The sequence below is a fragment of the Pecten maximus genome, chromosome 3 (genome assembly GCF_902652985.1).
Source record: "Pecten maximus chromosome 3, xPecMax1.1, whole genome shotgun sequence".
NCBI lineage: Eukaryota > Metazoa > Mollusca > Bivalvia > Pectinida > Pectinidae > Pecten > Pecten maximus.
In genome coordinates, this window is record NC_047017.1 from 30972018 (window position 1) to 30996228 (window position 24211).

A 24211-nucleotide genomic window follows, 5' to 3' on the forward strand; every position below is an offset into this window, starting at 1 on the left:
CTAGAGCACTGAAAAACTGTGCTGTTATGTTCATACATACACATCAAATATACAAGATGGATGGAGAGGAAACTTCTAGTCCAACTGCCCCAATCCCCCTCCTTTTTGCAGGTGGGGGATCTGCATGAAACAAACTGAAACCTTTTTTTTATTATTATAACAGATCTTGAAATACAGGAGACAATCTCTGTATCTACTTACCAAGAAGTCATCATATACTTCATCATCTTCATTTTCATCCTCATTTTCATCATCATCATCATCAGGTCCAGGTAGTTCCTCACAATCATCATCCAGCTCAGCGAGCAGCATTGGTGCACGACAGCTCTCCATGAACTCGTTATCACTCTCACTAGATGTGGAAGTGAGGCTGCGTGTTAAAGCCTGGCTCAGTGATGTTACGTTAGCCATGGTCTGCGTTGTTGTTAAGGTGTTGGATGTTGCTGATGCCGATGTGGTAAGGCTTGGATAACTCTGGGCTGTACTCAACAAGGCATCTGGATGGAAATAACATTCTTTCAAACTCTACAACCATTCAAAGCTGCTTCACTAAATAAGTCACACCAACGAGAATTTAAATGATCAACATTTCAGTACTAAAACAGAAACTTGTGAACCATTTATCATTTTGTAAACATGTTTCTCTTTTGTAACTACACAGACCAGCCCCCTGTAGTAAGTAAGTATACATACTGTTGTACATACTCGGTGAATTCTGAGGACCAAGTCTCCCACTGTTGCTGCGGTTGTTCATGACAACAGTACCGAGATTCCTGCGTGTAACGGCGGCAAAGGTCTCAAGGAGACTTACTGTCTGCTCCATACTTGATGGAAGATTGGGAACACTCACACTCATAGGATTGGTAGGAGAACTGCGAGTCTGAGCCTCCATTTTCTTGGCGATAGCCTCTGCCACACTGGCAGCTACATTAGAACCAACAGTAGTGGATGGCATTTGCATGGCCTCTGCACCCTTTGGTGATCCCTGTTCACTTGTTTCCAGGACGTCTGGCAGGGCAGGGTAGCCCCCAGATGCCTCCACATTTCCACGCTCATGGCCCTTGTGGACAACCACGACAGGCTCTGTGGGGATGTTACCACTCACCCCTTCATCTACAGGGTCCACATTTACAGACACAAGTGCGTCAGAACTTGCCAGATTCACCATACTGTCAGCCAGATTCTTCGCCATCTATAACCAAAACAAATTGATGAACATGAAATACTGATATCAATTACCCTAAACAGACTTATTTTGATGTTAGTATTTATTACTCTAAACAGACTTATTTTGATGTTAGTATTTATTACTCTAAACAGGTTTATTTTGATGTATTTAAATTTTAGCACATTTTCAAACTTCAAAAGATTATCTCAATGATGAAGTGGCAGACCAGTATTATTTGCTTTGATAGCATGCAGAAACTGCAATGAGCATGATCATAATCTAGTGGGATGCTTCAGGCACAAAATAATATTTTCAGCAGATTATGTACATAACATTTTCAATTCCTGCAATAACTACAAGCAGTCTGTTCTGTACTTACTGCACTCACAGTGGGTGTTGAGTTACTGTTTGAGGCAGCCCTAATTTTTAACTTACTGACTTAACGGCCGTTGTTAGGTTGTCGACTGAGGCGGCCTATTCTATACTTACTGACTTAAGGGTCGTTGTTAGGTTGTCAACCAAGACGGCCTATTCTGTACTTACTGACTTAACGGCCGTTGTTAGGTTGTCGGCCGAGACGGCCTGTTCTGTACCGACTAAACGGCCATTGTTAGGTTGTCGACCAAGACTGCCTGTTCTGTACCGACTAAACGGCCATTGTTAGGTTGTCGACTGAGACGGCCTATTCTATACTTACTGACTTAACGGCCATTGTGAGGTTGTCGCCCGAGGCGGCCTGTTTTGTACTTACTGACTTAACGACTGTTGTGAGGTTGTCAGCCAATGCGGCTTGTTTTGTACTTACTGACTTAACGGCCATTGTTAGGTTGTCGCCCGAGGCGGCCTGTTTTGTACTTACTGACTTAACAGCCGTTGTTAGGTTGTCGGCCGAGGCGGCCTGTTCTATACTTACTGACTTAATAGCCGTTGTTAGGTTGTCAGCTGAAGCAGCTTGTTTTGTACTTACTGACTTAACAGCCGTTGTTAGGTTGTCGACCAAGACGGCCTGTTCTATACTTACTGACTTAACAGCCGTTGTTAGGTTGTCGGCCGAGGCGGCCTCTTCTCTACTTACTGACTTAACGACTGTTGTGAGGTTGTAGGCCAATGCGGCTTGTTCTACACTTACTGACTTAACGGCCGTTGTTAGGTTGTCGGCCGAGGCGGCCTGTTCTATACTTACTGACTTAACGGCCGTTGTTAGGTTGTCGCCCGAGGCGGCCTGTTTTGTACTTACCGACTTAACGGCCGTTGTTAGGTTGTCAGCTGAAGCAGCTTGTTCTGTACTTGCTACAGATGGTTTGTTCTCTGCCACATCAGTCAGACTGGGTGTGGAGCTACTCTTCCTACTGGTTAGTACACTCACCTACAACAAAAGTATACACTGAGCCAAACTGATCACACATTTTCACCAATATAATGCTTAATCATTATATGTTTCTGTAAGATGCAGGTTTCTTAAAAAAAAATTATTAACATAAAAAAAGAAGACAACAACGAAAACTGACACAAAATTACATCATTTTTTGTTCCAAATAAGATTCAGTAGCTAACTAAAATCATGTTCATGCTTAGAAGTAAACAATATATTACCATGTTCTTGTATTGTACCTTGGCTTTATCAGATACCAGCGAGCTTGTAACCTTAACTTTGGCTCCTCCAACTGCCCCTGCCTCTGTCGTCCTGACAACAGGGCGCAGCTTCTCTGGGTCATGATTGGGTGAGAGCTGGAGGTCATACTTGCCCTCAGCCCCCATTCTGTAGGAGTTGGATCCACCTGAGTCCCAAGTAACATCAATCCAACCTGTCAAAAGGCAGCACACTTTATCTAGAATCCTCAAATCAATGACAAACAGAATATTATTAAAGTTTCAAATATGAACAAGATAATTTGGAAAATCAGACCCCACCAAATGTGCAATTACATGCTAGGGATGCACAAACAATTAATTTGGGTTGACACTATTTCTACAACCTGATTGTTTAGCAGACAGACTGCATTCAAATAGCAGTTGCTGGTATTAAATGTGAATGAATTCTGTAATATTAGTTATCTTAGTAAACACTCTCAGAAAGAAGTTCAATCGTATGCCTATAAACATAATGTAAGAACAGCAAGTGAGGCGCAAACAATTTATCTGTGACGCAAGTCAAAGGTCGAAATGCAGGTCAAAGTGACCTACACGATACCTTCTTACCTAGGTGAACTCGGGACACAAGAATGTACAGAGACAAGTAGTGTACATGATAGAATCTAGACAAACTTTTTCTTTGATGTAGGTCATATGTAAAAATGTAGGTCAGAGTGACCTACTCTGATCTACTTTTGGTACCTGACAACTAGCTCCCCTAGGTGAACCCATACCCCAGTAAACCTCCCCTCCTTTAACTTTAACTGATAAAATGATATCTACAGGTTACCATATCACACACAATTATTTTCATATAGACAATAGTGGTGTGATGCTGATTTATCTATTACTAAATTTATACCTAAAGATGCTGTTCACTTGTGTGTCCTTTGTACAATTCCTAAGGGAAGAAATGGTATCACCTTGTTATCGTCAAATATACCAGTGTCTGGTATGGAGCTCTCCTGTGATGGTAATGTCTCTTAGTAGACATGGTATCACCTTGTTATCGTCAAATATACCAGGGAATGGTATAGAGCTCACTTGTGAAGGTACTATCCCCCAGTGGAGACATGGTATATCTTAACAGAGCTACATACTGTTATGGAGCCCTCCTGTGATGTTACTGTCCTCACGGAGACTAGGTACATGTATATTTGACAAGGTTTATATAAAGATATGGAGGTCTCCTGTGATGGTGCTGTCTCCTTTTGGAGACATGGTACATTTATCACCCTAGTTGTAGTCAGATAGACTAAGGTTACATACCGTTATGGAGCTCTCCTGTGATGGTGCTGTCCCCTGATGGAGACATGGTACATTTATCACCCTAGTTGTAGTCAGATAGACTAAGGTTACATACCGTTATGGAGCTCTCCTGTGATGGTGCTGTCCCCTGATGGAGACATGGTACATTTATCACCCTAGTTGTTGTCAGATAGACTAAGGTTACATACCGTTATGGAGCTCTCCTGTGATGGTGCTGTCCCCTGATGGAGACATGGTACATTTATCACCCTAGTTGTAGTCAGATAGACTAAGGTTACATACCGTTATGGAGCTCTCCTGTGATGGTACCGTCCCCTGGTGGGTTCCCGTCCTGCTCCCTCCACTTCCAGTCCATACCACGCATCACACGAGCCCCAGGAACCATCTGCTTTAGTACCTGTGTGCGTATGATTCTCCTCTGTCTCCTCAGGTTAGCCTCGGCTTCCCTCGCAGCCTTGCCTGTAGAAAAATACAAGTGAACAACACACTTCTTAGTTATCTAACCTGAAGTATATACCAGAAGTAAAACTAAAATACACGTCAGGTGTAGGTTGTGATAAAGTTTCTACCCAAATGTAAAAATTATTTTTTTCGACACATCTTAAAGCAAAGGTTATTTTTCTAATAAAAACAGATGAGACTTACCTAAATCATCACAGACACCCGTCACTGTGCCATAGATCTCAAAGCCTGACAGAGACAAGTAGTGGGTCTGTCCACTAGCATTCTTGCCTGTCTGCTGGAGCCGGATATGGCGCCAACCTTGAGTCTCCTCCTTGGACGGAGTCAAGGACCATGTAGCTGTTGATCTGTTATACACAGGAAAATTACACCACTTTAATACTTTTGATATCATGAGTTATAAAACAGCCTTGCAGTTGCTGGTCTGTCTAACACAGAATAATGTTAAAGCTTGATTTCAGAATTATCATAACTATTACTAGCTGGACCCTTTGAGATTTCTGTTGATAATTCCTCATATATATCATTTATTTATAGTGAAATCTTTCCATAAATGGAAAAACATGAAATTGTCAAATAGGTTTTTGCTTCAAAATAAATTAAACAAAATTTGTTATCCCTGAACTGTCCTGCTCACCCTGGTTCATTAAGTCGTGTGTCATCTTTGTGGTTTAGTAGTGTATCCCATGTGATTCCATCCTTAGACACCTGAAACTGCCAATTCCTTAGGGCCGACCTTCATACAAATTATACAAAATATTATATATCATAGCTCCCCTGGGCTGACCTTTATACAAACTATACAGATGTTATATATCATAGCTCCTTATGGTCGACCTTCATACAAATTATACAAATGTTATATATCATAGCTCATTAGGACCAACCTTCATACAAATCATACAAATATTATATATCATAGTTCCTTAGGGCGGACCTTCATACAAATCATATAAAATGTTACACATCATAGTTCCTTAGGGCAGACCTTCATACAAATCATACAAAATGTTATATATCATAGTTCCTTAGGGCGGACCTTCATACATATGTGAGGTTGATATGCTTACCTGCCATATCCACGTGCATGTCTTAGTGAATAACAGGATGGAATCAGCCACACCCCGAGGTCTATAGCAAACCATGCCTTCCTGTAAAATATACAAATACCTACTGTAAAACTGTGTATCTTCTCCAACTAATGTTGATTTACATAATGTACCCAATCATAAGTGTCCTGCAATAGGTGGTCATAGTGGAAATAATGTAAACTCTCAAGCTCTTATCTTTAACAATAGTAAATACATCTCTTTCCAACAAACATGAATTAGATTTAATTGAGGGAGAAATTAACCAGAATCCTATAGAGCACAATCCAGTACCAGAATATAAAGGTCTCTACTTACTTGTCATCATTGGTGTGACAGTTAAGAGCAGCACTGTCCCGACTGAGGATGTCCTCCAGTTTTCCGTACGGAAGATTCCTTCCCTCTGATGATGTTACTACCACCAATCCATAGTGGGCAGGGTTAATCCATTCGTATGCACTCCTGTTTACGGTACAGGTCAAAGGTTAGATTTTAATGACACAGGTAGGTATCTACATGTATACAGATAGACTAACAGGTAATTAAGATACTACTGACAACACCTGTAAACAAATCAAAATTTAAGTGTTTCTCACTTTTGTAAAATGAAAACATTGTAAAAGCATTTATTGACTAGGTTAATAGGTCATACCTGGTTTTATTAATAAGAATGGAAAACAATGTACAATTTGGTATATATGGTTTATATTGTTGAACGTTATGTAAACAGCCAGGGTCATTTAAGGACGTGTCAGTTTTTGGAGGTGGAGGAAAGCCGGAGTACCCGGAAAAAAACCACCGGCCTACGGTCAGTACCTGGCAACTGCCACACATATAGACGGTCAATACCAGGCAACTGCCCTACTTGTGGAGGCTAGTGATAGTGTCAGGACACCTTAACAATTTGGCCACTGTGGCCCAAAATGTACAAAACCATCATACAAATTACAGACTATATTTATACCTACCAAGATCGTATTTGTGTTGTTAGGATTCTGTAATACTTACTTCGCATTAGTTCCTATCCAGTACACTAAACCATTCTCGTCAAAGTCTGACTGGTGTGAGAAACTGACTTTATTGGTCGTTTCTTTGAGTTTCTTTACAAAGGTGAAGGTTTGTCGGTCAAAGTCATACCACTGTTTGGCCACCTGTAAGGATAATGTAACATTTTTAATACATGGTGTAAAACTTTCCTCCATCCTACAGACAGAGAAACCCAATCACTATAAACTTTGGAGGTGACCTTATAAAGTTGACCAAGAATTACAACTGTGCGTTAAATGGAACACAGGATCAAATTGCTAGAAAAGATTTCTCTCCAGCTTTTAATACCAGTTCACTTCCTCTTAGTGTAGTAAGTCATGCCAGTTTTGTATTTTCTTTCAGTTATTATGGTAAAATGTACCATTTCGAGTAGATATCTTTCCAGCTTTACCAGTTTGTGTGAAACTATTATGATAAATTTTACCATTTTGAGTAGATATCTTTCCAGGGCTGCCACAGATGTCAGAGGCTCCATCTTGAGGTTACACCCACTCCTGTCTAATAGAGTGCTCTCCCCTGGAGCTCTCTCCAGGCGAAACCTCACCCGTCTTGTCAGAATCTGGAAAAAATAGATAAATTCTCAATTCATATCTCCTTAACAAGACAATACAAATATTTGAAGAACTTCAAGATATTGTTAGCTACTGTGAACTCATGAAACCCTTACAAAAACGACACTTGACCTCTTACATGTAGACCTATATTCTAGCCCAAGTAGGTGGTAGTTATAAACAGGCAAATATTTAAAATCACTTACCTAAAGACCATATCCTGGTTCAGGTAGGCGGTAGTTATAGACAGGTAAATCTTTAAAATCACTTACCTAAAGACCATATCCTGGTCCAGGTAGGTGATAGTTATAGACTGGTAAATATTTAAAACTACTTACTTGTAGACCATATCCTGATCCAGGTAGGTGATAGTTATATACAGGTAAATCTTTAAAACTACTTACTTGTAGACCATATCCTGATCCAGGTAGATCATAGCTATATACAGGTAATTTTTCTATAGATTCTAGCACTGCTATCAGTTTCTTCACTAAAGCCACTGCTGGCATCAGGCTGTAAAGAATTAAAAATATTAATCAGCATTACTAATAGAGCTGTATATATGATATGATATTTTTCATGCTAAAGATTTACTCCAACAGAATAAGAAACCATCAATGCATCAAGCAACAAACCAATATTCAGTTTAAGAAACTAAACAAACTTCCATATCTGTTTTTAATGATCAACATCAGCAATGTTTCCATAAATTTTATCACTGAATTTTTTTACTGTATAGATTCTGTTCATTACCTGTCTTTTTCCTGAAACAGGCTTTTGAATAGGTCAATTCTCTCTCTTGTCCTCTTTTTACTTTCCTTGCTATTGGAGTCTTCAATGTTCTGAAAGTGTAAATTAACAGATTATCTCAAGACTAAACAGAATACAGACAATACAACAATATGCAGACTACTTAATCAAATACATAACCAGAAGGCCCAATGACCCTGCATTCTCATTCATAACAATATATAAAACTGCTGTTGCTAATACTGACGTTGTTAAGGATGTTGAGCAGTGTCTGTACAAGGCCACTGGAATGGAGTTCATAGGCGGACACAGTATGGTCCTCCTTCAGGAGTATGACCAGCTCAGTCAGGGAGGCAGTCATGTCCTCCACCCATGTAACTTCTCCATCAGGGGACTGAAACATCAAATCACCACATGATTAATCAGCGATGTTTCAACCTAACAAAACATATCTGAACAACTCCTAAGACAATGTACCTTCAAATATTATGAAACAATATATCAAATTTGTTAAAGGAACTGAGCAACATTCAACAAAACATTGAACTAAGGTCAGACAACTCACCCTGACTTGGCTGATCTGTTTGGCACATGCAGCCTCTAGCTGTTGAACTATGGTGCGAATCTTGGCAACCACTCCCCGTGGCATAGCTTCTGCTGCCCTGAAGTAATCCTCATAGATCTCACGTGCTTGGTGTCGAACCTGTTAATAACATATAACATTTTAATTCTTTAACAGTTCACAAACTATCATCATACAAGTACAAATTCATTATCATACAAGTACAAATCCATTAATAACATTTCATAACAAAATCATTTAATACAGTACCTTGCAATTTATCCCTAGAACATCCATCTATTACAAATTTACTTACTTTAGTTTTGATTTCCTCTGTCTTTGACCTAAATTTCTTGCTTTTTTTGCCTCCCCAGCCTGATGCAAATTCAGGTCCAAGCGATGTTTCTGCAGTGAAGGAGTGCTTGGTGCCACGATTCGACTCAAAGATAAATCCTTGCAGATCCTCTTTTAGTATGGTGGCCTGCTGTATCAAACAAACTAGGATATACCAAGGTCTAGTCATCTAACAAACTAAGATATACAAAGGTCTAAGTTGTATGTACCAAACAGATTAGGACATACCAAGGTCTAGGTTGTCTGCATCCTCAAACTAGGATATACCAAGGTCTAGGTCGTCTGCATCCTCAAACTAGGATATACCAAGGTCTAGGTCGTCTGCATCCTCAAACTAGGATATACCAAGGTCTAGGTCGTCTGCATCCTCAAACTAGGATATACCAAGGTCTAGTCATCTAACAAACTAGGTTATACCAAGGTCTAGGTTGTCTGTATCAACAAACTAGAATATATCAAGGTCTAGGTCGTCTGTATCAACAAGCTAGAATATATCAAGGTCTAGGTCATCTGTATCAACAAACTAGAATATATCAAGGTCTAGGTCGTCTATATCAACAAGCTAGGATATATCAAGGTCTAGGTCTTCTGTATCAACAAACTAGGATATACTACGCAGAGGATATACTTTTACATAATTTATCAAACACAATAATCTATTTGTTCGCTATGGGTTTGCTCTCAAGCAATATAGTCAATGTCGAAATCAACTAGAACTGACGCCAGGATGGCTGACTTATACCCCCGCAATCTGCATGAGTCAATGGTGAATTGGAACTGTTAATTAGAGGCTTACTAATATAAACCAGTGATAAAGTGACCAGTTGCCATAGCAGAGTTTCATTAAAATCAGCCCTTCGGTTTAGGAGTTGTCCGGACAAAGTTAAAGTTATGGTTCTTATCAGAAAACCTGTTTATAGTGACCAGTTGCCATAGCAACCATAATTTTGAGAAAAAAGAAAGTAGCATGCACATCTACACATGGTCCTTTATATTTGTGTGAAGTTTCATTGAAATCGGCCCTTCGGTTTAGGAGTTGTCCGGACAAACTTAAAGTTATGGTTCTTATCGGAAAACCTGCTTATAGTGACCAGTTGCCATAGCAACCATAATTTTGAGAAAAAGAAAATGAGATGCACATCTACACATCGTCCTCTATATTTGTGTGAAGTTTCATTGAAATCGGCCCTTCGGTTTAGGAGGAGTTGTCCGGACAAAATGCGCCTACAGACAGACGGACGGACAGACAACCTTATTCCAGTATACCCCCCCTAACTTTGTTGCGGGGGTATAACAATGTTGAAAAATGAAACTGGCAAAGAGGCAGTATAAATGAAAACTTATCTCTTTCTCAGGCTGTAAAATTGTGTGCAAGGAATTTGTGGAAGGAAGGGGATTGCACAAACAGATTTCTCACATAACAAAACACGCAGAACAAAATAAACTTAAACAAAAATCAGGACAAAAAAGTTGTAAACATTTGTCAATACAAAGTATCCATAGCAATAATATTTATTATAATAATGCTTTCACTGTGGGTCAACACAACACATTTAAAACCTGACTTGTTAAACAGATGTATCATCTAATTTAGAAAATGTAATAATAAATGAAAAGCAAACAAAAAAGCTGCTGCTCAAAAACAAAGTTTTCAAATCAGGTTTTAAGTAAAAAATGAAAATAAATAAAATAAACAAAAGAATAAAAAATAGATACATTCATCACCTGTTGACCATCAGCGTTGTGTATCTGGATTTCTCCGTCCTTCTTGCATTGTAAAGACCAGTTGCCGATGACCATGCGGGGTGAGGAGGTGCGGGACAGGATGGGCTGACTTGGAGTACCAGACTTAATCTGACTTTTTGCACGCTGAAGCTTTTCCAGGAATTCTCCACGGTTCTCTGAGCTGTCTGGGCCTCCCTCAGGACTGCCGCTGGAATACATTGTTGCAAGTTTGCTGTCGAGAATGAACCGAAACCAGCCATTGCTACCATTGCTGAGTTCCAAGGCAGCAGCATCGCTCCAAAGGTACAGACAGTCACGACTGCGCACCATGCACCAGTCCTTCCAGTGGTATGGACGACCTTGTTGAATGTCAAAGGCATCCTCCTGGAGCTGCTCATCCTCATCCTGGGGTCAAAGTTCATATATGTAAACAAGCGGTCGGGTGCAAAATCAACAATGACACAGAATCAGTTAGTGATGACAGCAGAAGCATTGGGTACAAAAAAAATTCTCAGCTTTTGAGAGCAAATAATTTCTGTGCTAGGATTAGAGAGTGAAAGCTAAGAATAGTGATAAGGAAGCTTGTCAGTGGCTCAAGAGAGATTTGACTTGGACATACCTTAGCAGACAATTACATACAGGATCATTGTCCTGTCACTGAGAACCTCAAAACAACACAATACCAGGCACACACACACAGATCGCGATATACCTTGTCCTCCTTCGCTGTGGCCCCTTCTTCTTCATCCATTGGACCAGCGAGAGACAGCACTCTCCCAAACAGGCCCAGACGTGCGAAATGTTCCAGGAATATATCCTGGCCCTTTGACATCAGGTCCTTAATGATGAACAATACCACCTGGTGACCTTCATCATCCTCCTAGGTTAAAGGTCAAGCAATTACAATTAATTCTGAGCACAAAGGTCAGTCACAACTGATTTGTGAAAGATGAAACAGATTGAGGTACAATCATTTTAATCATGCTAATTGTACAAGAAGTATCAGCCAAATTTTGGCCGATTGAAAATAGATTTATTTTTTTTATCAGTAAGTTGTGATTGAAATTCAATGACAAATTAGCAACCACCATATATAAAACTAAAAGCTGTTTTCAACATCACACTCATCAGTAGTGAAGATTTTAACTTGATAATACTGAATACAACTTTTTACCTCATGGTCCAACACATTAGCCATGACCTCGGTGAGGGATCCTGCGAAGTTGGGCACGTAAAACTCTGGATTGCACATATCTCCTAGTAATGGATTTGTTATATAGTGGATCATCTTCTTAAGCAGGGAAAGACTAGATTTTCTGTAAAAAAAAAAGAGGGGGATATAAATCCAACTTAGACAGGAAAAACTACATTTCCTGCAAAAAAAATGAGAAAGAAAAAAAGAGAAATTTAAATCCAATGCAGCAGGGGAAAACCAGAATACAAGTCTGACTTTAATAGATTGTTTTCAGTGAAAACTGACGTCTTTACAGCTGGAGCACCTTACCTAACAGAGGGTAGCATGGTGCTCTGGAATACATGAGTAAATACAGGTAGGAGTTGTTTGAGGTAGAGTGGGGCCACCTCAGGATCACCCTTGGGTTCCTCAGTGTCTTCTTCCTTTTCCACTATCTCTTCCTCCTTCTTCTTCTCCACCTCAGCTGCTATCTCCCTATTCACTGGTACCATCCACTCCGCTGTAACACACAAGTATTCTCACAATGTGTATTTGTTTTTAACAATGTCAGAACAAGACCTGGATATTTCTGAACGACTATGATCTAACTAAAGGAGTGAACTCAGTTTGGTCACTTATTATGTGCGTGTAAAGAGAAACCAGAATATATGCTGTGTATGTCTAGTCGACCATGGCTAAATGCCCATTTACTTTGGTCAGACTATAGTAACTAGACATCATTTGCCATGGATCACCATTTGTAAGCATGGCAATGATTGGTTGTTGCTTATCTGCATATGTAATTAATAAATTATTGATGATCCTCGACAGTGAGAATATATCTGTGAGCAATTACATGCATTTATGCAAACTCTCCACTCTATTTGGAACATGGGTACCAGAGATTTTAACTGCACTTGAACTGGAATTCAGAATTAGCCGTACACTCTAAAATCCAAATCCTAATAATAGCGTTGTATGGGTTACATCTCATAGCACTCACCAGGTGACTGGAGGGTCTGAATGACCTCACGATGTCCTTCATCACCCCTCTCTCTGGCCTTGTCCAGGGGAGTTTTCCCATCCTCATCTCTCAGGTCAGGGTTAGCACCATACCTCAGCAGAGTCTGCACACAATAAAACACGCTATATAACATCAAACATTTGTATTCTCCATTTTTTTTTTGTGCAAGCAAAGCATAAAATTTTGATCTTCATCAGGAAATATCAAACATGTGGTGTGAACATGCAGTATTATACAGAGAGTGAACTCACCTTGACAATTTGAGGTCTTCCAAAGCAGGCTGCATAATGTAGTGATGACGACCTCAGACCCCGGTTAACGTCAGCACCTCGTTCACACAGAAATTCAACCTTAACACGAACACAAAATTACTCTGTCTTCTATACATTACATACATGTCCTATATATATAATATCAGTCATTTGTTTGTGTGAAATTGTCTGATATACAGTTCATTATAGCTCTAAATTAGTTATCAAAGTGATACCAATGATTTACAATTAAGATATATATTCAGAATAAAATATTTTTGTCTAGCATATAAACAAGATTTACCATTTCCTGTGTTCCAAAGGCAGACGCCCAATTTAAAAGTGTCTGTCCAACATCATCCATGAAGTTCACCTCGAATCCTGTAGACACAACACTTCAATATTAGACCAATATTGTGTACACAAAATGTGACATTTCTATGTCAGATATATCCCAATAATATATTTTATATTTTTATGTTAAGTGTATAAAATCTATGGGAGACCTACCATTATCTACAGCATCTATGAGAGCATCTGTGTCTTTACTTCGTATACAGTCAATGAGTTGGCGGTGGGAGCGCTCCCCTGAGCTGTCAGTGCGGCGGAGTCCTGAGATACGACTAGTGATACTAGAAACACCTGCCTTAGGTAAGGCTTTCCTCCCTTCAAACAGTAATACCAGTAACAGGTCCACCAGACGCATGGTATCCAGACAGCATCTGTAAAACATATATAATTTAAACATAGGATCTTAATCATGGTAAAAATTAATTAAATTTCACACGTTTCATTAGGGATCATTACAGAGTTCACTTTTTGACGACTCACACTGCTAATTTTGAAGTTACAAACAGTTCTTCTAAGGATCATGACAAAGTCATGAATTTTTCTATATCTATTACCTCTCGTCTCCCTTCAGTCCACTTTCCACAGCATCAGGTAGTTCTGACCTAAGGAGGTCGTGTGTGATGCTAGGCGACCCTCGACAAAGCGTAGAGAGTAGACTGATCACAGTGGATATACTCGGACTGGATTTGGACTCAGCAGTGATACTGACTGTTCCGGGTGTACTCGATACAGATGCATTGTGGGCCGACTCGCCAGCCTTCTGGAGACGCAGCAGCAGTTCATCAATTAGGCCATGCTGAGATAGAGGCGAGGGATCCACTCCCCGGCGGGTAAAACGATCGGCCAATGAGGCAAAACATCGTAGAGAGCCATCAGCAACCTATGTGCACAGGGCTTTCAATTAGGTTTAAAGATAATCATACACAAAACAGTAAACAAATGAAAAACTTCTACTACGTCATTAAAAATCGTTTTCATTCTTTATGAAAGAGACTACAAAATATTTATAAAGGAGGTCAGAGGCACTTTCATTTGTAAAGATATGCAGCCTATACTGCAGGTATTATATTGATAAATTGTTTTTGTCTTAAGATTAAATGAGTATTAGATATTTAAAAGGCCAGTTTATCAATTAGTTGAGTCTATATAAAGTACTTACAAACTGGTCCTCGTGTTCCAGCAGTGTAGAGAGAGACACGACACACACCTCCAGAGAAGTGTCCTGTGGCTCCATCTTACCACACAGCCTTGATACTACAGACATGGATGAGTGCAGTGTGTCTTTGTGGACCTGTGATCCATGTTGCTGGATAAACATCAGTACACAATTCAGCCCGCCGGAGTCAAACACTGCTCCAGACTCTCTTGTACAGATCCTCTCCAGAACCTGTACAGTACAATAATGAGGGGTTATCTACCTCAAAACATGATCTAATGACAAAAACATGAAATCCATTTTCTTTTTAAAGTTTCATGTAACTAAGAACTTGTTTTATACAAGAGCATCCCTTATATGGGTAAGTGTCACCATGCCTAAACAATCCATCCCTCTCCCAGTGACAAATTTCGGTTAAATTCTTCTTATTGTTCTTATATCATAACTATATATACCTATCTCGAGGGAAATAATGTTTATAATATATACTGCAGAGAACGAATATCAAATCTTAATCCTACCTTGATGCACTGTTCAGCAAGGTCCCGACTGGTGCGGGAGGACATCTCCACGACAACCAGCCTGTTACACAGCGCCTTGATGGCACCATCAACGGCCACGATACGACGGGTACACTCAGCGGACACATCCAGGTAATAGGTGATGGCCCTCGCTGTTACCTCAAGCACATTGTCAGGTGCACACTCGTCCAAAAATATCCTACACAGGGCTGGTAAGAAGGTCCTGGGAGGGCAGCTGTGGTGATAATTAGGGGATAAGTATTACATGTATGGTTGGATTGATTTATAGATATCTTCACAATAACATCCAAATTCTGTTTGAACTGTAAGTCATGCATCTGACAAAAGATATAGAGGATATCTAATAGTGTATTCAATAATACCAAATATATTTCACGAGTGGGGCTAATATTTTGATATTTTCACGAGTGCGCAGCACGAGTGAAAAATATCAAAATATTAGCCACACGAGTGAAATATATTTGGTATTACTGAAGACACTGTTAGATATTCTGTTTATTACATTTTTTATCAACGAAAAAACCTATCCCGTATGCTAACTAGGCCTACAGCGAAAGTTTGAAAACAAAAAAAGTAGTTCCCCCTGTCCAGGTGCTGACATATATGTCGGGCTTTCTGACTGGTCAATTATTTTGGTATTTTCTAATCATTAATTTGATTGGTCAAATCAGCAAAAGTGATATTTTCACTAGTGAAAAATATGATGAAAAATATCACTTTTATAGAATGAATAATTTTTGATATTTCACTGATAAAAATGTAATAAAAGCAGATATCTAAGCTTGTACAAATGTCTAACATGATAGACAAGTCAATTTTTATACAAGCCTTAATTAAGTTTGCTACCAGTAAGATGTTTTCATAACAGGCCATGATCTTATAATGTACAGGTATATGGCATGTTAGGTGTGTGTCTGGGGAATCGGAGTGGTTACACATATGTAATAGAAAAGTCAAGATGAACAAGTTACAAACCAGACCGTAATTAGTCTGTAGACCTGGCTTGTATTCTGCAGTGTAAATATCAACCATAACTGTAGCCCTGTTGGGGTGTTTGAGAATTAATTAATATCTCATATAGCCAAAAATGTAAGGAAGGTGCTATGTCACAGTCGATTTTATTTTATCTGCACCAAAACTTAGCGACACCTAACGGTGTCTGAGAAGTTTGGTGTCTGAGAAATATTTCATATAGTAGTGTGCTCTGGCCGCTACACCAGACATATGCATGCATGGTGTCAAGGCCAGAGGAAACTTGGGCTAGCAGTACTGTAAAGTTGTATGTGTTTCACTGAAATCAGCCCACATATTTAGGAGAGTTTTCCAGACAATTTATAACATTCCAGCTAGATATATGAATATACATGACTAACTTATATGAGGTATAATAAATTCAATCTACAATTTTAAATACAATAAATGTTGTTAGTCTATTTCAAAGTCTGTTTCTATCATAAATTTAAACTACAATTTTAAATACAATTCATGTTGTTAGTGTGATATTTCAAAGTCTGATTCCTTATATCATAAATTCAAACTATGATAAATGATGCCTTTGGTATGATATAACTTTTTTTATTTATTTCAGTATTGAAAGTACACAAAATGCCCGAGGAGACTAACTGGAACAGAGTTAGGTAATCGACAGTAATCGCCTCCATGACAGATCTTTACATGTAACAGGTATTACACATCCTGTTTATACATGCCAGACTTAGTCATGCTGGGATTTAATAATCAGCTTGCCAGGGTTTTTGTGACATTGATATGAAGTACTGTTTACAAAATACTAAACCTCACAAACTACCAGACACCATCCACGGATTAGTCACACATCTCGGGGAGTCCTATAATTCTACGTACAGTACACACAGTTAGTTTTCAATGGCGTTATATATTGACTCATTACATCATTATCATTACAATTCAACCTTAACATCAATATTACATACCATGCATATGGCTGTCTACATATAATACAGAGTGTTTTATCATGTTTCTGTACATGTAGTAATTCGAATATATATCCAGTATCGGTACATGTAGTAATTCAAATATATATCCAGTATCGGTACATGTAGTAATTATAATATATATACAGTATCGGTACATGAAGTAATTATAATATATATCCAGTATCGGTACATGTAGTAATTATAATATATATACAGTATCAGTACATGTAGTAATTATAATATATATTATAATATATATCCAGTATAGCTTGTAGACATGGCACTAGCAGGTGCTTGTTGTACTGTATATGTTATATACTTGTCACACCCATATACTACACAAGTACCTATATACTAGCAATACACCAACGATAATATACAACCATGTATATCATTAATGATAGTATACAACTTTATCATTAAGTACAGCTGGGAATGTTCACTTTGCTGGGATCCCGGATCAATCACAACAGAGACGACCAGTTTTAGCTTGAATAGGGATATTGTACACCATTTATGATCAGTTTAAAATCTACATCTGTCAAAAAATGTCATTTATAGCTCATGCAGTGATACATATACTTAAAAAAAAACTTCTATGTATAGCAATGCTACACATCAGTACGATGCTGACATAAATTTTGTGGTGATAACTCCAGTGATAGATATATTTAAACTGTTGTCTGCACAGCAGCCACAGTATGTTTCAGTACTGCAGCAACCACTATAAGATCAATGCTACCCAGCTATCTATAGACTTGGGATGTATAGGTATACCATCATATATAATGCATGATACAGCAGGTGATTCCAGTCTATTTGTTATCTACCGTTATATTACGAACTGTTGATGAACACTAATATATGTCTTGTATATCCCTAACATGTGGTCCTTTTCATTGCTCGTCTATCAACCCGCTGTCTATTGTCAGAGAATTCACACAAACACATTAACAACTTTTGTTGCCTAACTTATATTACAAATATGTCAGTTTGGTCCAAACCTTTTTTCTACAATGCCTGAATATATATATAGCTTAGTTCCATTATACACTTATTCAATTTATTTAGCTGCAATATGCTGTTCTAAAGAGAAATTCTCTTTAACTCAATCAGTTCAGCATATAATGACCTGGACTAGTAATTATAATGAATCCAAAGGTGCAGAGTTTGATCCCACTAGTAGATGATTTATTTCTGTTACACTTTTTATGGGAATCTCGTATGATCATTAAGTCAGTTGTCACTTCTGGAGCTGCTGTACATGTACACATGTAAACAAAGCTTATCACTGGACTGGAATATTCCTTCTAAAGTTTATTGTTTAAAGATCAAACCATCACGCTCCATGTCTGTCCTAGATAAAAATGTCTAAACCACCAGGGCCCATATATTTTGTTCCAAAATAACAGGTTTTCCTATAACAGACTTGAGCTCATCTACATTTACATTATAAATTATTAACAGTCTTCTTTGTACAGATTTCTGTATTAATTTACCGTGTAAAGTCTGTACAGATTTAATTTCAGTGGTAATTTACAGGGTAAAGTCTGTACATATTTAATTTCAGTGTTAATTTACAGGGTAAAGCCTACAGATTTCTGTATCAATTTACAGGGTAAGTCTGTACAGATTTCTGTATTAATTTATAGTGTAAAGTCTGTACAGGTTTCTATATTAATTCACAGGGTAAAGTCTGTACAGATTTCTATATTAATTCACAGGGTAAAGTCTGTACAGATTTCTATATTAATTCACAGGGTAAAGTCTGTACAGATTTCTATATTAATTCACAGGGTAAAGTCTGTACAGATTTCTATATTAATTTATAGCATAAAGTCTGTACAGATTTCTATATTAATATATAGCGTAAAGTCTGTACAGATTTCTGTATTATTTCACGGGGTAAAAGTCTGTACAGATTTCTATATTAATTCACAGGGTAAAGTCTGTACAGATTTCTATATTAATTCACAGGGTAAAGTCTGTACAGATTTCTGTATTAATTTATAGCATAAAGTCTGTACAGATTTCTATATTAATATATAGCGTAAAGTCTGTACAGATTTCTGTATTAATTCACAGGGTAAAGTCTGTACAGATTTCTATATTAATTCACAGGGTAAAGTCTGTACAGGTTTCTATATTAATTCACAGGGTACATTCTGTACAGGTTTCTATATTATTTCACAGGGTAAAGTCTCTACAGATTTCTATATTAATTCACAGGGTACAGTCTGTACAGGTTTCTATATTAATTCACAGGGTAAAGTCTGTACAGATTTCTATATTAATTCACAGGGTAAAGTCTGTACATATTTCTGTATTAATTTATAGCATAAAGTCTGTACAGATTTCTATATTAATATATAGCGTAAAGTCTGTACAGATTTCTGTATTATTTCACAGGGTAAAGTCTGTACAGATTTCTATATATATTCACAGGGTAAAGTCTGCACAGATTTCTGTATTAATTTATAGCATAAAGTCTGTACAGATTTTTATATTAATTTATAGCGTAAAGTCTGTACAGATTTCTATATTAATTTATAGCGTAAAGTCTGTACAGATTTCTGTATTATTTCACAAGGTAAAGTCTGTACAGGTTTCTATATCAATTCACAGGGTAAAGTCTGTACAGATTTCTGTATTAATTTATAGCGTAAAGTCTGTACAGGTTTCTATATTAATATATAGCGTAAAGTCTGTACAGATTTCTGTATTAATTTATAGCGTAAAGTCTGTACAGATTTCTGTATTAATTTATAGCGTAAAGTGATTCTTGATTAGTCATGATCATACATCACCATGATCATAAGCTTTTCTAAGCTTGTCCCATAATTTAATTTCTTTAAATACTAAATGGAAATATTCTATAAACAATGAAAAAGGCTGAATTTTAATTAGTATGGATTCAAAGTTAATACATGTTAAGTACTATGTTTCATCAGTCTATTTAAGATAATTTACTGCCTTTGTTTTAAAATATATATACATAATATAACAAGTTCACTCTGCGTAAATTCTCTTTGTTATCAGGTTGGCAGGTTGACATGTACAGTTAAATTCATTGTATTTAGTCAGATGGTATCTTTTATATACATGTACACACACTGGATAATGGCCAAACAAGTAAATCTGGTGCAATGGACTCTCGTCTGAGGTCATCTACCGACATATAACATTGTTGCTATATTTACCTCTACAAAGTCTATACAGTAATCGTAATGAACTTTATTTATTTCATGAACTCTATTTATTTTACAACAACATAAAAACAAGTTAGATCAACCCATAACTCTTGTTTGCCTGGTAAGAAACACTTGAGTAGAGGATCAGAGAAAACCCTTGTTATGTGATCATGAACAGGCACGCTATACTCTTTCACAGTCTATAGCTACCAGAGAATCAAAATCAGCTGGTCTCTATATAACTCACTACAGTCAGAGGATGAATCTACTCTACTCTAAGTGTCCAGTAATTCTGTAGTATATTCCACTGATGTCAGTCATGGACTCATTACTTTTGAAAAGAGCGAGTTCCAAACAGAACCAGTGGTTCCCGTACGTACCGTACATCCATTTCAATCTATCAGGGTTGCTCAATTTTCAATGAGAAAACACACTGCTGCATAATATTTGGGATTAACCCGGGATTGCTTTCACATTTAATGTCTCGAAAGAAATTTATATACCTCATTAATTTGATAAATTAAAACCAAAACACAACAACATAATTAAATAAGCTGTAGTCATGATTGAATTTTCAAATTGGGAATAGTAACTAATAGATGATCAACAGATAAATTATGATTAAATCTAAATTTGTCCAAAACAGTTGTGAATTTCCCTTCAAATTAGGGACATTTGGTAGTAATAGTGACCTTGACCCCAAAACCCTGAAACTTGTGCGATACATTATGGTCATTTATCAGTATGAAATTTGATAAAAATTCCTCAAGAAATGAAGCCGCTAGACCGCTGAAAAACTTAAGCATTACGTACATATACATACAAGATGGATGGAGAGGAAAGCTATATATATAGTCTCCTCTGTTTCATAAACTTGACTAGAGTTACATTTGCTTGTAGCTTGAGTCCAGCTATAGGCTGCTACAATTCAGAAAGTGTGCCAATACAATCTAATACTGCATCGTTGCATGGGGTGTTAATTGATTAGCATCAACCAACTACAAATCATATTTTCAAACTGCACTATCTTTTTGCATCCCTGTTTACGTCAGTTTGTTACTTGTATATTATACCTTGGAAAATCTGACTGCACAGGGCACACTTTGACCTGCCGCCATTATTTCTATGGTTGTGTTGTTTAATTGTAGGAGTTAATAAGTGATACTAACTACAGACAAGACAAGCTGTCAGGAGATGGTACATGCCGATTGAAATCAGTATCAAGGGTGCAAAATGTCCTGACTACTGGATTGGGTTGATCAGTCAGTCCAACATCATGAAATCCTTTGGAGAATTTTGAAAAAACAATCAGAGACTTGATGATAAAAACCTATTCAGCCATCAAATATATACTGACTAAAATTATTACCACAACCAAAGAGCTTACATAACCATTCTTACTTCCCTCAAGCTCGAGTCATACTATAGAGATTTTTTTAGAAATTTGCCAAGATCCTGTACATACATTGGTTTCTACTACTGAGACACAATCCAAAATCTGAACTGAGCATCTCAATACCACTACTGGGGGATTTTATTGAATACCAATGAGGAAATAATCCTAAGACAGGAATCAAACTTGGGTCTGTGGAGTGATAATCAACGGCTCTACCAATTGCGCTAAAAGAAGCATGCTCTGTCAGCTACAGATATACACAAGTTATATCTACGTATACAGAGACCTTGCATTTGCCAGTGCTGGGCCTCGAACTAGCAACCTGTTGATCACAGAGTGGACATTCTATCACTAAGTTATTGAGATATTTCAGTTAACCTGAGCTAGTGAGTTGCCATTTGCTTTTAAACTATGTAAAAGCTATGCTGACCTCTTCCTGTTACAAAATGGACTTTCTGGGTACAGAAATATCTAGGCCCATCAAATCCCATTTGCCCTAGTTTGTTTCGCCCTAAAACTAAAATTTTAGGGCAAAACCTTGTTTGGTATTTGGATTTTGTTTTCATTTTGAAATCAATTTAATGTGTTACGATGTTTTCTTTTCTTGATATCAGTATGTCCGTCATCGGCTTCGGACATAAATGAACAGGTTAGTTTACAGTCTTCCGGTATAAATAATATCATTATATTGAATTCGAAGAGCAATGCAAGTTTGGTATGTTAAATAACTTGTTTAATAATTAGTAAAACAATATATACCAACTGACGAAATTGAAAATTAGGGTGAAACAACCTGGGGCGAACAGAATTTAGCGCGAAACCACCCTTAATGCAAACAGGATTAAGGGTAAAACAACATGTCACCGGCTCATCAGTATGCATGACTATTATCTTTGTTACCTTTGTCACCGATGTTAGCTATTCACTAATGATGGCGCTTCTTCATAATCATTACTATGTACAGTTTGTGCAGTTTAAAAAAACTTGGATACAATTTGAAGGGAACAGTATGCCAATGGATGTTTAAACAAGACTTAAAACAATTCAGAGTGGGTGCTAGAACCACAAGATCAGGGAGGGAGGGCATTCCAGTGGTCAAATTACCCTCCTGGCAAAGGTTCCCTGTGTAATGGAGGTCCTGCTCTGTTTCTTGAACAATTTGCAAGAGTTTCCTCTAGTTCTGTTTGAATCTACAGGTTGTAAATAGCATATCCTTGTCTAGAATATCTATGTTCATAATTTTATAAGTTTCCACCATGTCGTTCCTCAATCTTCTATACTCAAGTGTTTGAATGCCAAGTTTGAGTAATCTTTCAGGATAGGAAAGTTAACACTTTCTAAACTTACGGCTTTGTTTTAGTAGCTCTTCTTTGGACATTCTCAACTGTGATTTGATCTTTTTTAAGCACTGGAACATATTTTCATCCATAGAAGGTGATCATGAAAGTCCTAAATTTCTATTCACTTTTTTGACAATTTGATTAACATGTTCACCATGGTATTTCAGTTGTCCCAATTCCAAGTTTATATCAATATGGATCTATTAATATTAATTCAGTTTAAAACACTTACCTTTCGAATACTCTGTCCACATTGTCCGACATCAACAGCAGCATACAGAGTTGCTCCAAGGCAATCAGCTGCATGTCTCTCTCGTCCCCTTGTCCCATCTGTAGCCATTCTAACAGCGTTTCGGGGTCAACGTCTGCCATGGTACCAGTTCGTCACGATCAAATAAAGCACTGTGACAGTGTACGATGTTACCTTCTTTTCTCAAACACTTTATCTTCTTTGTTGTTTTAAAATTCGTTATAAGAACGGTTGGCCTTTGTTATGGGGTCGATTACTTATTCTGGATGAGAGGGTCATGACCCGATTCCTCCCATGGAGGGTGGGAACGGGACAAGTCCCTACTTTCCTCGCGAACGATCTTGCCTCTCGGAAATTCACGTACTCAACATTGTCTGAAAGTAAAATAAAAATATTTTTATGACTTTACGCAGCATATGTATGAATACAGTCAAACAGAATTACCTATTTTATCGATCTAAAAATAACACAAAAGAAAAACCTACACAGAAAACTTTCCAGACACTCAGGTGAGACAAAAATAGCGTATAGATCAGTATAATGACCATTTTATATGATAAACTGATGAATTCAATTTCTGTTATTTGTTGATTTTGTAAACAATTCATTACTTACATCTCTTAATTATTCGGATACAGAAGGAAAGCAGGGTAAAACCCAGTCACTTCTCTCTCGACACAGAATACAGGAAAAATTACAAATACAATGCCTCGTTTTGGAAACAGAGCGGAAGCCTTCGGTTTTTGTTTAAATATTAATACAGTAGAAGAGTTCCAAACGGACGTCGCGGGAAATCTTCAAAACGTGTAACACTTTCTGTCTATATCATAGAGACGTACTAATACAAGTGATTAAGCTGGAGCATGACGCTTTTGTACTCCCCATAGCACTTCAGACAGTTCAGTATAAAAAAAATCAATATCATCAAATGATAACAATGGAATGCTAAAAGAGTATATATTTAATATATTTA

At 37.6% G+C, this 24211-nt stretch overlaps 1 protein-coding gene across 5 annotated transcripts in view; it reads right to left on the reverse strand.

Moving 5' to 3' along the window:
* Positions 1-23952, reverse strand: part of LOC117323888 (E3 ubiquitin-protein ligase HECTD1-like) — a 33492-nt gene extending 9540 nt beyond the window's left edge. The window contains exons 1-29 of one of the 5 annotated variants that reach the window (XM_033879394.1): positions 23854-23952; positions 23221-23612; positions 15086-15320; positions 14568-14795; positions 13963-14288; positions 13568-13779; positions 13362-13438; positions 13058-13156; positions 12786-12909; positions 12113-12302; positions 11783-11924; positions 11321-11488; positions 10609-11013; positions 8846-9010; positions 8533-8670; positions 8215-8361; positions 7971-8059; positions 7622-7730; positions 7091-7225; positions 6628-6770; positions 5938-6081; positions 5602-5682; positions 5169-5267; positions 4715-4878; positions 4352-4528; positions 2762-2973; positions 2406-2534; positions 694-1192; positions 202-497 (exon numbers count right to left, since the gene is read on the reverse strand). In XM_033879394.1, coding sequence (XP_033735285.1) covers positions 202-497; positions 694-1192; positions 2406-2534; positions 2762-2973; positions 4352-4528; positions 4715-4878; positions 5169-5267; positions 5602-5682; positions 5938-6081; positions 6628-6770; positions 7091-7225; positions 7622-7730; positions 7971-8059; positions 8215-8361; positions 8533-8670; positions 8846-9010; positions 10609-11013; positions 11321-11488; positions 11783-11924; positions 12113-12302; positions 12786-12909; positions 13058-13156; positions 13362-13438; positions 13568-13779; positions 13963-14288; positions 14568-14795; positions 15086-15320; positions 23221-23360 — 5073 coding nt within the window. In that variant the 5' untranslated portion in view covers positions 23361-23612; positions 23854-23952. Of the gene's footprint in view, positions 1-201; positions 498-693; positions 1193-2405; positions 2535-2761; positions 2974-4351; positions 4529-4714; positions 4879-5168; positions 5268-5601; positions 5683-5937; positions 6082-6627; positions 6771-7090; positions 7226-7621; positions 7731-7970; positions 8060-8214; positions 8362-8532; positions 8671-8845; positions 9014-10599; positions 11014-11320; positions 11489-11782; positions 11925-12112; positions 12303-12785; positions 12910-13057; positions 13157-13361; positions 13439-13567; positions 13780-13962; positions 14289-14567; positions 14796-15085; positions 15321-23220; positions 23613-23853 lie in introns of all 5 variants that reach the window. The other 4 variants (XM_033879393.1, XM_033879396.1, XM_033879395.1 and 1 more) reach the window with 4 other exon arrangements.
* Between the last annotated feature and the right edge of the window lie 259 nt (positions 23953-24211).